Here is a 14,525-nt window from a genome sequence, read left to right as displayed (position 1 = left end):
ATTAGCCAAAAAATCAACTGGCCAAATGCCAAACAACAAAAATAACAATTTGCCTTTTAGTCTCTCTCTCTCTCTCTTTGTCGAAAACGTTAGCGAGCTCGTTTACTTCTCCATCCATTCCATTAAATTGGAAAAATAAACCCCACTGAATGTTGTCTGAATCGGATTCGAATTCGGATTCGGATTTGGAATCGGATGGCGATTGACAATGCCTGGGCAAACGTTATGCTAAAAACTAAATTAAGATTGAAATGTAAAACTGAAAACGTTTTATACAATTATTGAACGCTGTTGGTTGAAGAGAACAAAAAAGGGGAAAGGGGGGGAAAGGGGACAGGACTCTAAATCGTACAGCGAAAACCACTCGAGTTAACCCTTTGGACATTTTTGACGATTTGTGCGAATCAGTCGACTGCATAACTTACAATGCCGTAAATATAAATTCTAGCCAACGAAATGTTTTGTTTGTGCTTGGGGGACTTCCTTTTTGCTGTACTAATGAAGGATTGACTCTGGGAGGCTTCGGCCCGCTTAATATTATCACTCCAGCATGCATTTTGTAAATGAAACTGACAAAAAAAAAAAACAAAAAATGTAGAAAGCAGCCCCCAAAATAAAAGAAAATAGAAAAAGTCAATGTATGGAAATTTTTGTTCAATCACAAATCCAATGATGTTCGCTTCGACGCATTTTGACAGTTGCACAGCGAAGGAGAGCAGAAAGGGGGAGAGGGAGTAAAAGAGGGAGTGGAAGAGGGAGCGTTTGATGGACAGACTCACACACATATGGAGGGAGGTTTAAAAAGCGGGGTTTCGGTTTTGTGGTTGGGGGCTCACTTTGATGAATTCTCCTGTTCCTGTTGAGCCTGGTGAAACGATTGTTGTTTGTTTGAAAGGCTTCTGCTTCTTCTTTTTTTTTCACTCTGCTTCTTCTTTGTACTACTGATAGGCTTCGCCTCTGTATTTGCCCATTGATTTGGCATTTTCTTCTATTCGATTTCTATTTTTTTTTTAGCATAGAGCCTTTGTGCTTTTTGCCTTGGCCTCGACCAGTGCATTGATTAGAATGTTTGGACTTGGGAGCACGTAAATATTTTTGCTTGCTTGTCAATTAGTACGTTAAGCTGTTGTTGCCGATGTCCATTTTCCATTGCCACTCAACAAGAGCAGCTCTCTCAAAAGGCTGAGAACTTAAAAGCCTCGATTAAAGACAGTTTAAAGTAGCTGAAGTGCAGTTTTTATTTTGGAAACAAGTGCAGCAAATGTTAAGTACGTATCTATAGTTTTATATGAATTTATCAATTACATTTTCTTATTTAAGTACACTGAGAAATAATCTAGAACGTTTTGTCTTGATTTGAGATTTTGCAATCTTGCTTCAATTTAAAGATTTTCCATTGTTGAAACAACATTATAATCTTGAGCTTCAAGATTTGGCAATCTAGATTTTTGGTAGATTTTCGATCTTAATTTAAGAAGCCTTCAGTGGGAAATTTTGATATACAAACAATCTTGATCCAAGATTTTATAGTTGATTTTAACAAGTTTTTTCTTTCTGTGTAAGTTTAAAAAAATCGAGCTCTAATTGAGTAACTTAAAATAGAGAATGTTTATTTTTTGTAAATAGAAAAGCCCAATTCTTTCCAAAAAACTAATTTCAATTTGTGGCTCACAACATAGAAATGTAAATGATTATTTATTCATATCTTAAGAAGACTGTCGATTCCTTTATCATAATATCTGTATTTATTTTGTATTATTATCAATTTAATAAAGAATTTTCCTGAAACTCTATTAGAGTAGGAATATATGTATATGACTTAAAAAATTATCTCTTAGACTATATTTCTTGAGCTATATTTTTAAATAATTCAAATTTAATGTTCAATTTTAAAGAATATTTATTGGTATCTAAAAATGAATGTTTATTATTTATTTTTCTACAAATTTCTTGAGTTTTTATAACTTTAAATAGTACAATTTATCTATTCATTTATATAAAGTTTCTTTCCTGCTGATTTTAATCAATCGTAGACCAAATTTAAAATGCAGCAAAATAATTTTCCAATCCAATCGCAAGTATTAGATTTTCATATAGTACATTATAACTAACATATTAATCTCTAAGTTCAGACATTCTCTCGAGCTGTTTAAAAGAACTGTACTTTCCTTTTTTAATCATTTAAAATGCAGAAAATTTATTTTCTAATCGAAACTTTATTTGCTAATTAGTTTAATTTGATGGCTGACAAAGCTTCAGCGCAATGCTTAACCGCATTGAATAAATGTTTTAAGTCAGGTCAAGGCGGTCAAATTTTCAATTACCGCCGTGTTAATCAAGTGACACTCTTTGACGTGTCTTCCATTTGTGTGTTTGGCCTGCATAAAACATAAGGAAATGCATTTGAGCTGACAGACAGTTCGGACGGATGGACGGATGGTCAAACGCTTTTCCTTGTCGTGCTCAACTTTGTGACAGCCTCCAAAACGAGAAGACAATTTGAGCTGTCAGTCAGGTGTGTGTGTGTATGTGTGTGTGTGTGTGTGAGTGAGTGTTGGTTTGAATGGCAATGAGGGTCGGTTTTGGGGTCGACAAGTTGGGTCAGCAAGGAGGCGGCGACACTAAAACAATTGCGCATACGCCGCATTGTACGCGCGTGGACTGCGTGAAAATTGCAACATTACCGCATGTAAAGCGAGCTAGAAAAGGGAGTGAGAAGAGGGAGAAGAGTGAGAAAGAAGAAGCTTCGTTGCTGCTCTTCAGCTGTCGCAATGGCTGTCGAATGTGGCGTCTGTTTTGTGCGTCTGTCTGCCTGTTACCTTTTTGACATTTGATTGAGATTTGTTATCGGCGTATTCATCAATGATATATACAATAAAAATACACCGAAAGTGGGTGGCAGACTGCAAAACAATCGAGAAAGAGAAAAAACCGGCTCACACATTCTGTCTGCTCGTCTCTCTCTCTCTCTCTTTCTACTCCCCGCTCTCAAATCAAACCAAGGGCTGGCAATTCACAGTAGTTATCGTGCGGGGCCCAGTGACATTTTTAGGCATTTGTTCAATACACCAGGATACGCTATCCCAAAAAACAGAACAAAAAAATAGCAGTGAAAACAAAGGCAGCAACAACAAGCAGCTGCTGTTTGAGCTGTGGCAGCTCCCGGCTCGACATTCGGCTCGTTGGCTCTTGCTGTGTATTTTTGCAATAAACCTGGCCAAAAAGGGAGGAGAGAGAGGCGAGAGGTGGGTGGCGGTGGGGGAAAGCAGGACGTTGCAAACTGGCCATGCGTACCTTTCGATCCTTGTGTGACATTTGAATTCACCGAATGAAAGTAAACTCGCTGGAAGGAGACAGAGCAGAACAGAGCACAGAGCCAACAACTCGGTGTGCGTTGAATTTCTTTTATAGAAGTTGTGACTGCCCCACTCCCCCTCTCGCTTTGCGTATCTATTTTTTAATTTTGCTGACGAGGCACATGAGAAAACATACAAACGCAATTGTTCCTCGTCCACAATGCACATTCCATGGGCCTGGTCTGGCTCCTGACATGTGTGCGTCTCCTGCTGATAAGCAGCAACAGCAGCAGACATCCTCCCTTTCCCCTTTCCCCACACTCCACTCTCCTCACTGCCCCCTCTACGTCACTTCTTGTCCAGCTCAGCCGCGAAATGAAAAGTTAAACTGTGTGACGCGCTTCAGATGCGTGGCAAACCCCACAAAAGTGCCAAAGGATTCAGAGTTCTTCACTCTGAGTATAACTCAGTTTGAGGGATTGGCATAGAGCAAGAGTTAAAGGGGAAAAGGAGAGGAGGAGGAGGCAATGTGGGCTGTCTTTCGCTTTTGGTTTTGGTTTGGCGTGATGAATATTTACTGCGTGCGCTAACTGCTAACTACCTACAGGTATTTTCATTTTTTGACATTTTTAATTGGGTTTGAGCAATGCACACTCACAACAAAACACACACCACATTCTACACACACCTCACAACCCACCGCCAACTCGGTAAACTGACAGTTTTTTTTAACGCTAGTAGCAACTTCCGGAAGTTTGGAAATGTGACCTCTTATTAAAGTTGCAAAAATGAATTTTCAATAGCGAAAATGTACAGGAAGTCAAAAGCAATAAATATTTCAAAATTATTAAAGACAAGCTCGAACTTAAAAATAAATTGAAGAATGCCCAACATAAGATTCATTATAAAGCACATTCTTAATATTAGAAATTGAAACTACTATATAATAAATCTTAGCTTTTGCAAACTGTATTTTCAAAATAGAAAAAAAGAATAGATTGACATATCCAGGAAGCAAATACAGTAAATATTCAACAATGCTTGAAAACAATACTAAAGACCATTATATTAAAAATATAAATGACTATCAAAATATTACTATATCTTACTTAGTAAAGCAATTTCCCAGTACTATTTTTTTTTGTCATATTTAGCTGATAGCTAATAACTAAATAAAAAAGAATAATATTTATTTCATATAAAGAAATTGAACTCTAATGATCATCTATAATTGTTTAATATATGTAGATTTCTAAATATGTATTGTTAATGGAATAAAACACAAAATTTAATTCCTAAATATTACGAAGAGTATTTATTTCATAAAAAGAAGTTGAAATATAATAATCAATTTCCAAATATTATAAATAGATTATAATTAAAGATTTATTCTATTTATCAAAAACTTTATAGTATTGTATATAGTTTATATAAATATTTTCCCAAATTTCACTTTAATTAACCATACTATATACTTTATTCTTTGTCTACTTGCAGGTAAATATGCATTGCTCAGACATAGATTCTAGAAATTATTCCCACAACTGCTGCATTTCTGCTGTGTAAGTGACCAAACTACAATCAGAGACAGAAATTCAAAGCACTGCAACACATTCCCAAACTAATTATGTTTTCATAGGCAATTAATTGGTTTCCCATTTAAAAAGGGATTCTTTTTTACGTACAAGTAAAGCAAGCAAGAGCTTTGACAATTACAATTACCCAAAATGGTAATTGCGGGCAAGGCAAGCGTATCTTAAAGATACACACGTACTCAAAAGGGTGTTTCCACATTTTACATACATACTTACTTTTTTTCTGGGTGTGCAGCGAGGCGTGAACTGAAATGCAACAATAAATGTCTAACTGTCAACTATTTGTGTTTGCTTTCGGTGGCATCATTTATTACGCTCATCATGCACTTGCATTTCCCATTCGACCCAAAAGTGCATTGCATAACTAATTAGTTCAAATGCTTCGAGTTTCTATTTTGTGGAGCAGCCAACTGAGATATTTACATAACTAAACATGCAACAAGTAAGCTAGAAGTATAGTTATAAATATAAGTTATTATTTGACAAGTTTACATTTCAAATTTTAAATTTTAAGATTAAATATCTTAGCTCAGAAGAGAATAATTCTTCAGCAAATGATTCTTTTTTAGTAATTTCATTCAATGCAATATGACAACCCACAAATGTCGCTTGCAGTTCTCATTCTTTAAATCAAGACCTGCATGAAAAGTCAGGACCCTTTCAGGCACCTTTTCAGCACATTCAACAGCCTTTCAATCAAATTAGTCAACCGACAACAGATGTCGCTTTCAGCATTATTCTTAGAACTCGCACGAGAAGTCAACCGATTTGGGGGATGAGTTTGACAGGTTGCATCAATTATGCAATGCAAGAAACTCACTTGCCATTGTGCAACCCGACGACAGATGGCGCTTTGAGACTATTTAGACGTGCCTTCTTCTCAGTCAATTGCAGCATTCGACAATTGTGCAATAATGCCACACATAATACACAAAGTAAGCACATGCTACACTAATATGCAATCGCTGAGATTGTTATCAAAACAGTTGACAGTTGTTTTATCATCTGCAATGTTGCAACAATACATGCACCGCGGGGTGGCGCCACCGTTAACTGTGCTACGATTATGCGATACTTGTCATATTCTTAGATATACATATATATATATTCTGAGATATTCTTATGCCACATCTGCAAAGATTGCAACATGTTCTCGCAGTTACAACACCTTGCAACAAACTTTAGCCCGCAGCAAGCACTTGTCAAGTGCAGCAATTGTTTTGCCACACATTCGCCCAAAAAGGGTGCAAAGTCTCACAGACTTCAGTCTTCAGCCTGTCTTTGACAGTTGCCGCATCTTGTGCGGTAATCTGCCTGCAGCTTCCTGCCTCCAAACTTGCCACAAACACACGCGGCATGTTCAAAGCAAATGAAGTGAGTGCGCCTTCTGTACTTGCCCCCTTTTGAATGCCACGCCCTCTTTTTATTATTGTCTCAATTGTTGTCTCTCAAGCGAAGATCAAAGGCAAAGCATGCTAAAGACATTTCACTTAATTTTTCCAAAAAGTTGCGGAATTAGTTTGGGTTTAAGATTAAAGACTTACCTTTTTTATTAGCTTTAGTATTTTGGCTTTTATTGACTAGAAAAACTTGTGGAAAATATAATATGTAACAAGATTGTTTACAAAGTACAATAAAAACAAAATTTCGAAAATTTAAGAACTTATTAAAGACAAAATATCAACTCAATTCGCTTCTTAAAAAAAGATTGCAACAATAAAATTAAAAAAAATTTAATCTGAAATAGATAGTTTAACATTTCAATATAAGTTTTCATACAAAACTCATCTTCGATTTTTATTTCAAAATAGTCTTAAAAAAAAGGGTAAACGAAATTCAAAATGTTGTTGTTCTTTGATGAAGAGGCGGAAGTTCAAACACACGATTTGTTGGAAGAATTGCAGTTTATATTGATAACAGTGTTGATAATATTGATGTGCATATTTCTGTGTTTCTTTGTTATCAGCAAATTGAAAAGATTGCCAGCCATACAGGTAGATATAATAGTATAAAATATATAAAAAGCATTCTCAATCCTGATGCTTGAACAGATAAAGCTGCATCAAATGGAAGAGGCGCGAAGTAAGTGAGACGTGAGAAACCGCGAGACGCGAGAATGCGAGAAGTGAGAAAAGATGAAGACAAAAATGCAAAGAAACTGACATTAAATAAAACAGTGCGTCATTTGTTTGAATTAATTGCCATTCAAATCAAATTAAGCGAATATAACAAAAATAAAAGACAAGGCGACAACACGTAGAGATGAGGGGAAAGAAAGAGATAGAGAGAGAGGAGTAGCGACACACTGCAACTATCGAAGCATGAATCACACGGAATCGAATATCGCAAAATAGTGCACAAGGTCAATTAGTTGAAATACCAGAAAAATATAACAATTAAATATTGAATTTGTATTTCATTTTTTTTTTTTTCTTTTTTTTTCGTTGTTTATTTATTGACATGAAGTTCGATTTGAGTTCGATTTCGATTTCGATTTGGATTCCAATTCGATCGCTGTCGCATTCAATTTGTTTTTGTGCTGCATTTGCGCATATTTCTATTTCCAACTTTATTGCGTAATTTCTCAGTTGTTGTTCGGTTTTTGTTTCTTCGTGTTTGTTGTATTAGAAAAGTGCGTTGTCAGTAGTTTAAAAAGCGAACAACCCCGAAACGCAATCCCTTCCTGTATAGAAAAACAATAATAAAATCATAATAAGAAAGAGCAAGAAAGAAAAAAGCTGTTCAACTTCTTTGTGTGTGCGTCTTCCAGGAACACAAAGCTCTTTGTGTGTGTGTGTGTGTGTGTGAAAAGGATTTACGCGTTCTTTCGCACATACAGAGATAGCTCAACAGATACCTGAGCTATTTTGCCAAAAAAAAAAAACAACAACCACAACACAAACAAAACAAAAAAAAAAATTCCAGCTTCGAACTCCCTTCAGGTGTCGTCATTTAAATGCCCCGAAAAGCTAAAAGAACTCAACGCAACTTTTGAGAATTTGCTCTATTTTTTCATGTAGTTGTTGCTTTCATTGTCTGTGCTTTGTGTAATTGAGAAATTGAAAAAAGCATTTGAAATGCAGCTGCGTAATTTTTGTTGTTGCTCAACAAGTACAGTCGCATGCAAAGCACTCTCTTTTGGCATAGGCCCAAGTTGAGAGCTTAAGGGAAAGGTCTTTGTGGCAAAAGCCAGCACAAGATGTAAAGGCTAGATAGCAAAAGCGGATTATGACGAATGCGAGGAGAAGTAGGGGCAAAATTGAAAGAGTCGAAAGTACTGGTAAAGTGCATAGAGGAGTAGCATCAGGGAGATTGCAAAGAGAAGCACAGCACAAAGAGAGTCACAGTTAATTCAAATTTTCGAGCTTCTTTTGCTAGCTTTACTAGTGAAAGTAAGCTGGACTCCTGCAATAAGTGCCTTCGTATGTTTTTCTCTTCGCACAGTTAAGCCTAGCACGTTGCTCTTAAGCACTTGCCTAGTTAAGCACGTTTCTCTTCGGCACTTTGTGTGGGCAGTTGATCATGCTGGGCTTTAATTAGCAGCGCGCATACTCTTGTACGCTGTTAAGTAGCTGCTTCTGCATTGCTGTTAGAGCTATGTCAATGTCCAGCTGTTATGTTAAGCTTAGTCCGTAATAAAGCGCTGCAGTTAACAGCGACTTGCATACAGCATTCTTGCATAGCCATGCAGAGTGGCGTGACCATAATGTTAATGTTAACATGTTGCTCCCTTTGCATTGCTGTTAAGGCAAGCCCTTAGTTTAACCTTTAACTGCCTCCTTTACTCAATAGAGAAATACAAATAGAAATAAAAGCAGTCTTATAGCTGTAGTCCTTGAAAGCATAAAGAACCCCTTGTTAAAAGTGGCAAAGTCAAAGTTTTAATTTACTGACTACACCCAATGACTAACCAATTTTGATGCTCCGCAACACTCAAACACACACAGTGGCAAAATATCCGCTACCATTTGATCAAAAAATTCCCGCTGCCACTGCTGCTACTTCAGTTAACAAAAAGAAAAAAAAAAACAACGCAGAGCAAAAGCAAAAAGGCAACAAAAAATAAAAGCAGCCAAAACTGCAAACTTCCCAGGAATTTCTTAATAGCTTTTTACCGATATCTTTTTTGGGGCCAATTCAGTGAGCGAGCGAAACCGTTGATTTTATAAACACACATACACAAGCTTTGCCCGAAGGCTTGAAGGTTCTGGCTGCTACGTAGGAAAGAGAAAGAGAGAGAGAGAGAGAGGGGGGACTCAGTTGCGCGGTCGCATTTTTCTAACGATTAAACAAATTCGAGGAAAAAAAGCGCATCTCATGCAACGCGCAGCCGCAGCCGTCGTCGCATCTTCTTCTTCTGACTTCATAGCGTCCGTCACCTGCAGTTTCCAGGAATTGGAATTGACCACAGCAACAACAACAACAAGAAGAAGGGGAAGAAGCCAAGGCTAAGCACGCAATGTTAGCAGATAGAGTAAGAGAAAGAGAGAGAAAGAAGGAGAAGTTGTTCTGGTTGCAACGTCGGCATTTTTGAGCGCCTAATTCCAGGAATTAAATCGTATATCTTTTGCGGGCCACTCTCTAAATGCTCGATTAATTTCTAATAAATTGGTTGCCAATGCCACAGGAAATGCTGCAGTCGCAGTCGCAGTTGCCAACACACACACACACACACACACATACATATATTCATATAGTATATAGAGTTACCTATACAGTTGCATTGCGTTCGATTCGCCTCACTTTGAAATTTGAGGCTCGCAAAACTTTTTCTTGGAACTTGCAAAAGCGATAGATGGCGCAAGAGAGAGCGAGCAAATGAGAGAGAGAGCTTTCTGTGCTAGAGAGGGAGCTTTCAGGTTGTTGCATTTCAAGCTAGGAATTATTATTAGAAAGGGGCAAGCAAATCTGAGAAAGTGCAAAGCAGGCATTGGATTTGTCTTCTTCTGAGACATTTCGTTAGAAAACGACAGCAGCAGCAGCTACAAAAGCAAAAACAACAACTACAAACAGCAGGCATGCACAAAAGCAATAACAACAACAAAAAATAACATCATAACTAATCAGACATTTTCTCGTCATTCTCGTTGCAGCATTTGTCGTGTTCGGAGTGCGCGTCCTGAATTTCAAACTGCTTAGAAAAACACACAACAAAAAAAGAAAAACAACAACAAATCCGACAGCTCTCATTGCAAGCGTGTGTGTTGTGTACATATGTGTGTAGAAATCTCTACAACAACACACAAATAATAATAATAATAATTTATTTATAATATTCTTATTATTATTATCGATCATCCTTGGATAGAAGGCATTTGATGCGAAGAAAGTCAACGCACCACAAACTCAACAAACAACAATTGCAAAATTCCCTTTGGCTAAGAATTTGCAGCGGCTACTTGCAAAATATTATTATTATTATTATCATTGCTTTTATGCAAAGTCCGCTAAATAATTCGACGAAATTCCATTTTGGCAACATTACAAAAATCACAAATCGAAAGCAATTCGCAAAGATTGAGACGCATCACAAATCAAAGAGCAGCTTCTTCCATTTGCTTTGGTCGGTTCCGGTTCCGGATCATTGTCATCATTATCATTCTTCTGTTCTTATCAAACACAATAACGACAACAACAACAATCGAGAAAGTGTAACAGAGCAACAAGTTGAAGAACAACGGCCTGCAACATGGATCCGCAACAACAGTTTTGCCTCAAATGGAACAGTTTTTCCTCCAACTTGGCAATCACATTCTCCAATCTATTCAAATCGGATCTATTGGCCGATGTCACATTATCCTGCGATGGTAAGTTCAGCATTATTTACTCTCTACTATTTTACTATTTTTATGTGAAGATGAAATTCAATTATTTTTGATTTTTGTTGATTCATTTCGACAACTAAAACAATGCCAATTGGGTTTAAAAATGAATTTCAATTCAAAAAAAGTTTTCTGAAGAAAACCTCATTTAAGTTTTCAAGATTTGCAATTTACTCTTGAATTTAAATTGTTTCTCGCTGTGTAGTTTCATCTAAAATATTTTAGTCTAGTAATTGCTTCGATTTCAACTAAAAATGCATAAATGTAAATTGGGGAATAAAATTGGATTTCTTTAATGTAGTGAATTTTAGGAAATCTGCTTTTCAATTATTGAAATATTTGTGTATTCTTTTCACATACAATTTAAATATTTATTTGCAAATATTATTATTAGATATTTTAGAAATTAATGAAGAAAGGTTGTTAGACATTATAACGATTACACTATGAAAAGAATTGCTAGTAATAATCTGTTATAAGGAATGTTTTGATTAGGCAAGTTATGATAATATTAAATCATATTTCATTTCAACTTATTTCGCATAGGAAAAACGCCTAAAATTATGCTAATTTTGTGTGTATTCGATGATTCAAGTAGATAAGCTCGAATATTTCTAATTAGTTGTTGATTAAGAAGAGATATTTTTCGGAAAAATATTTCAAATAAATCCAAATAATATAGTGAAAAGAGTTTTGCAGTTTGCATAAATAACTTAAACGTTGTACAGGCAAAATATGCAAAATATTTAAATGTTTAGTGAAGTTTTTGGGAAAATGTATTTCAAATAGATTCGAATAATATTAAAAATAAAATCAGTGTAGAAGAGTTTCTGCATTTTGTACAAATAACTCATTGAACGCTTTAGTAAAATATTCAATTGTGATAATATTAAATATTAAGTGAAATTGTTGGAAAATGTATTTCAAATAGATTCAAATAATATTAAAAAAAAAAATCAGTGTAGAAGAGTTCTGCATTTTGCATACTATTATATAAATAACTCAGTCTCAGTCATTGAACGCTTTAGTAAAATATTCAATTATAGATTATATTAAATGTTTAGTGAAATTGTTGTTAAATATATTTCAAATAGATTCGAATAATATAAAGCACAAAAGAGTTTTGCATTTTGCATAAATAGCTTAGTCTTTGTACGCTTTAGTTGAGCTAAGACACCTGCGTCTAATTCCGAGTCCTGGAAGAGTTTGTTTGGGCTGCAATCAATAAATCGACTCGCTGTGTTTATGTAATAAAGCAAAAGCAGTGGGAGCAGACAGCAGACAGACAGACTAAGGAGACAGATAGAGAGACAGATACGCAGCAGAGAGACAAAGATAAACAGACAATGAAGACAGACGCACATAAATTGAGTTGAGCTGCTTTTTTTTGTTTTGCCTCCAACTCTCCCCTGTATACATATCTTATTCTTGGCTAATAAGCCGCTAAAGTGGCATAAAAGGCGAAAGCGAAAAAGCGACCGGCAAATTTAGCAAGCGAACACAGACATTGATTTTTCCTCTGGCGGAAATCGGATAAGAGTGTGGAAAGAGGAAAATGGAAAAGCGGGAACACAAGCCAAAAGACGCGCTGCCACATTTTATGGCTCCGTCTGTTGCTGTCTGTGTTACCCCAAATGTGTGTGTGTGTGTGTTACTATTTCATTTACAGCATTTTACTACAGTTTTATGGCGGCTTATTAAATGAATATAAATGTGGGCGAAAGCCACGCGGCCGAAGCATTTAGCCCAGTTACTTGTTATATTATATATAAGCCGCAAGTACATATCAAAAAATCTTTGTATATATATTTATATGTGGAACAATGTGTGCGTCTTTTGGGCCAGGTCAGTAATTGTTTGAGGGTTTCTTTTTTTTGGCGGCTTGCTTGCTTGCTGCTCATTTTCAGTGCCGGGACCTTTGTTGGCCTTTTTTATGCACGCATTTTGATTTGGGTTTAAATGTGCCTAAACACCCAAAATCCCGTCTCTGTGTGCGTGTCAGCATCTTGGGCGCATGTATTATTTAGGCTTATGCTTTTATTGGCAAATTGTTGCGTCTATCTACGGTTTTAAAGTCGCATCTTTAAGGTTAGCAAAAATTGCGCATACGCCCCGCTTCATATGTTCGCTTTTTGATGTTCTTTTTTTTTATCTGTGGGATTATGAATCATCAGACGTGACTGCGTCCTCTAACTCTCTGCTCCAAGGGATTCCACAAATCCTTGCCTGTCCCTGGCTAGCCAAAAATACAAACAAACCAACAAAAATAAAAAATAAAAAGCAAATGGAAGGATAAACAAAAGCCCTACGTCCGTTTTGTCAGCCATATCAATCGAAGTGCTACTACTTTTGATTAAAATTTCCAAAAACTCGGTGAGCCTTTTGAAAAAATGGTCGCCAGGCAACTGAAATTGTTTTTGTTTTTTTTGGCTGCTTTTAATTGTGGTTTTTAATATTTCGAATATATGAAGAATTCATATATACATGTTATGTTTGATTTCCCTTTTGCTTTATTTTTTATTTTTGCAATTTTATTCGGATTCAAATCTGTCTCTTTTGTTTGTGGTACATTTCGAAATGAAGCATTAAATATTTGCCAGCCCTTAGCGTATGTTTTTGATTGTTTTTTAATATGCACATGTGTGTGCTTTGCTTTTCCACTTCTAATAGAGAAAAAGAGAGAGAGAGTGAGTGAGGAAGACGGAGAGGGAGGACTGCATTGGTTTCGGGCATTTTCAGCACTTGAGAAATGAGCATTTTTACGAAATGAACATTTGCTTGGCCTTGGGCCATTTCTCTTCTCTACTCGAATCGAATCGAATGTCTGTCTGCGTATTCGAGCTGTTGCCTTATTTTCTTTCCTTTTGGGGTTGCTTTTCATATCTATGATTTTACAGCCATTAACGAGTATTAGGTGTACTAATGGATTCCAACATTTTTCACTCCATTTCGCATTCTCTTTTTGCTTCGTTTTCTTAGCCAAATTGTTTAAGGTCGCAGCATTGTGAGGGAAAGAAAAAAGGCTTTAATTTTAAGTTTCAAGCTTCGAAAGCACATTAAAATATCTGAAAAGTTTATCTACAATGCTTAACTCAAAAATTTTTGATGCGATGATCAAAGATAAAATAGTTCACTTTTAATACTAAACTTTGAAAGCACATTAAAATAACATATCTGAAAAGTTTATCTACAATGCTTAACTCAAAACTTTTTGAATATCAAATACTTCGTTGACTTTATTTGCCCAATGATAAAGGATAAAATCTATGAATAAACTTTCGCTTTTAATTAATGTTAAAATTGTAAGCTTTCAAAATCTTTTAAATCTTTTAAGCTATCTTCTTACATGGACTCTTTAGATTAAAACTATTCAAATAACGCATATTTCCTTCAATTGATTGATGCCATCGCAAAGATAAAATAGTTCACTTTAATACTAAACTTTGAAAGCACATTAAAAATCTGAAAAGTTCATCTACAATGCTTAACTCAAAATTATTTGAATATCAAATATTTACGAGACGATGAAAAATAAATTTTTTAGAATAAACTTTCATTTTAATTTAATGTTTAAATGATAAGCTTCGAAAGCACATTAAAAGCTCAAAGTTTCTTTAGAATCTTTAAAGAAAAACTATTTAAATAGCAAATATTTCTTTCAATTGGTTGGCGCCATGATCAAAGATAAAATTCTTGAAATTGTTTTTTAAATGATTCAATAAACTTTCACTCGCCGTCTGTGAACTTTGAGAATATGTATGTGTGTGTATGTTCAATCAATAAGATATCGCACTTAATCTACCACTTGTTCT

General features: G+C 35.6%; 1 protein-coding gene across 2 annotated transcripts in view; it reads left to right on the top strand.

Moving 5' to 3' along the window:
* LOC117564083 (zinc finger protein chinmo) overlaps positions 1 to 14,525 on the top strand; it is a 58,527-nt gene that overhangs the window by 38,052 nt on the left and 5,950 nt on the right. For both annotated transcript variants that reach the window (XM_034242712.2, XM_034242711.2), the window contains exon 2: positions 9,985 to 10,698. In XM_034242712.2, the coding sequence (XP_034098603.1) occupies positions 10,581 to 10,698 (118 nt within the window). In that variant the 5' untranslated portion in view covers positions 9,985 to 10,580. The remainder of the gene's footprint in view (positions 1 to 9,984; positions 10,699 to 14,525) is intronic.

This window comes from Drosophila albomicans, chromosome 2L (genome assembly GCF_009650485.2).
Source record: "Drosophila albomicans strain 15112-1751.03 chromosome 2L, ASM965048v2, whole genome shotgun sequence".
In the NCBI taxonomy this organism is placed as follows: Eukaryota; Metazoa; Arthropoda; class Insecta; order Diptera; family Drosophilidae; genus Drosophila; species Drosophila albomicans.
This window is presented reverse-complemented; position numbering and strand designations above follow the sequence as displayed.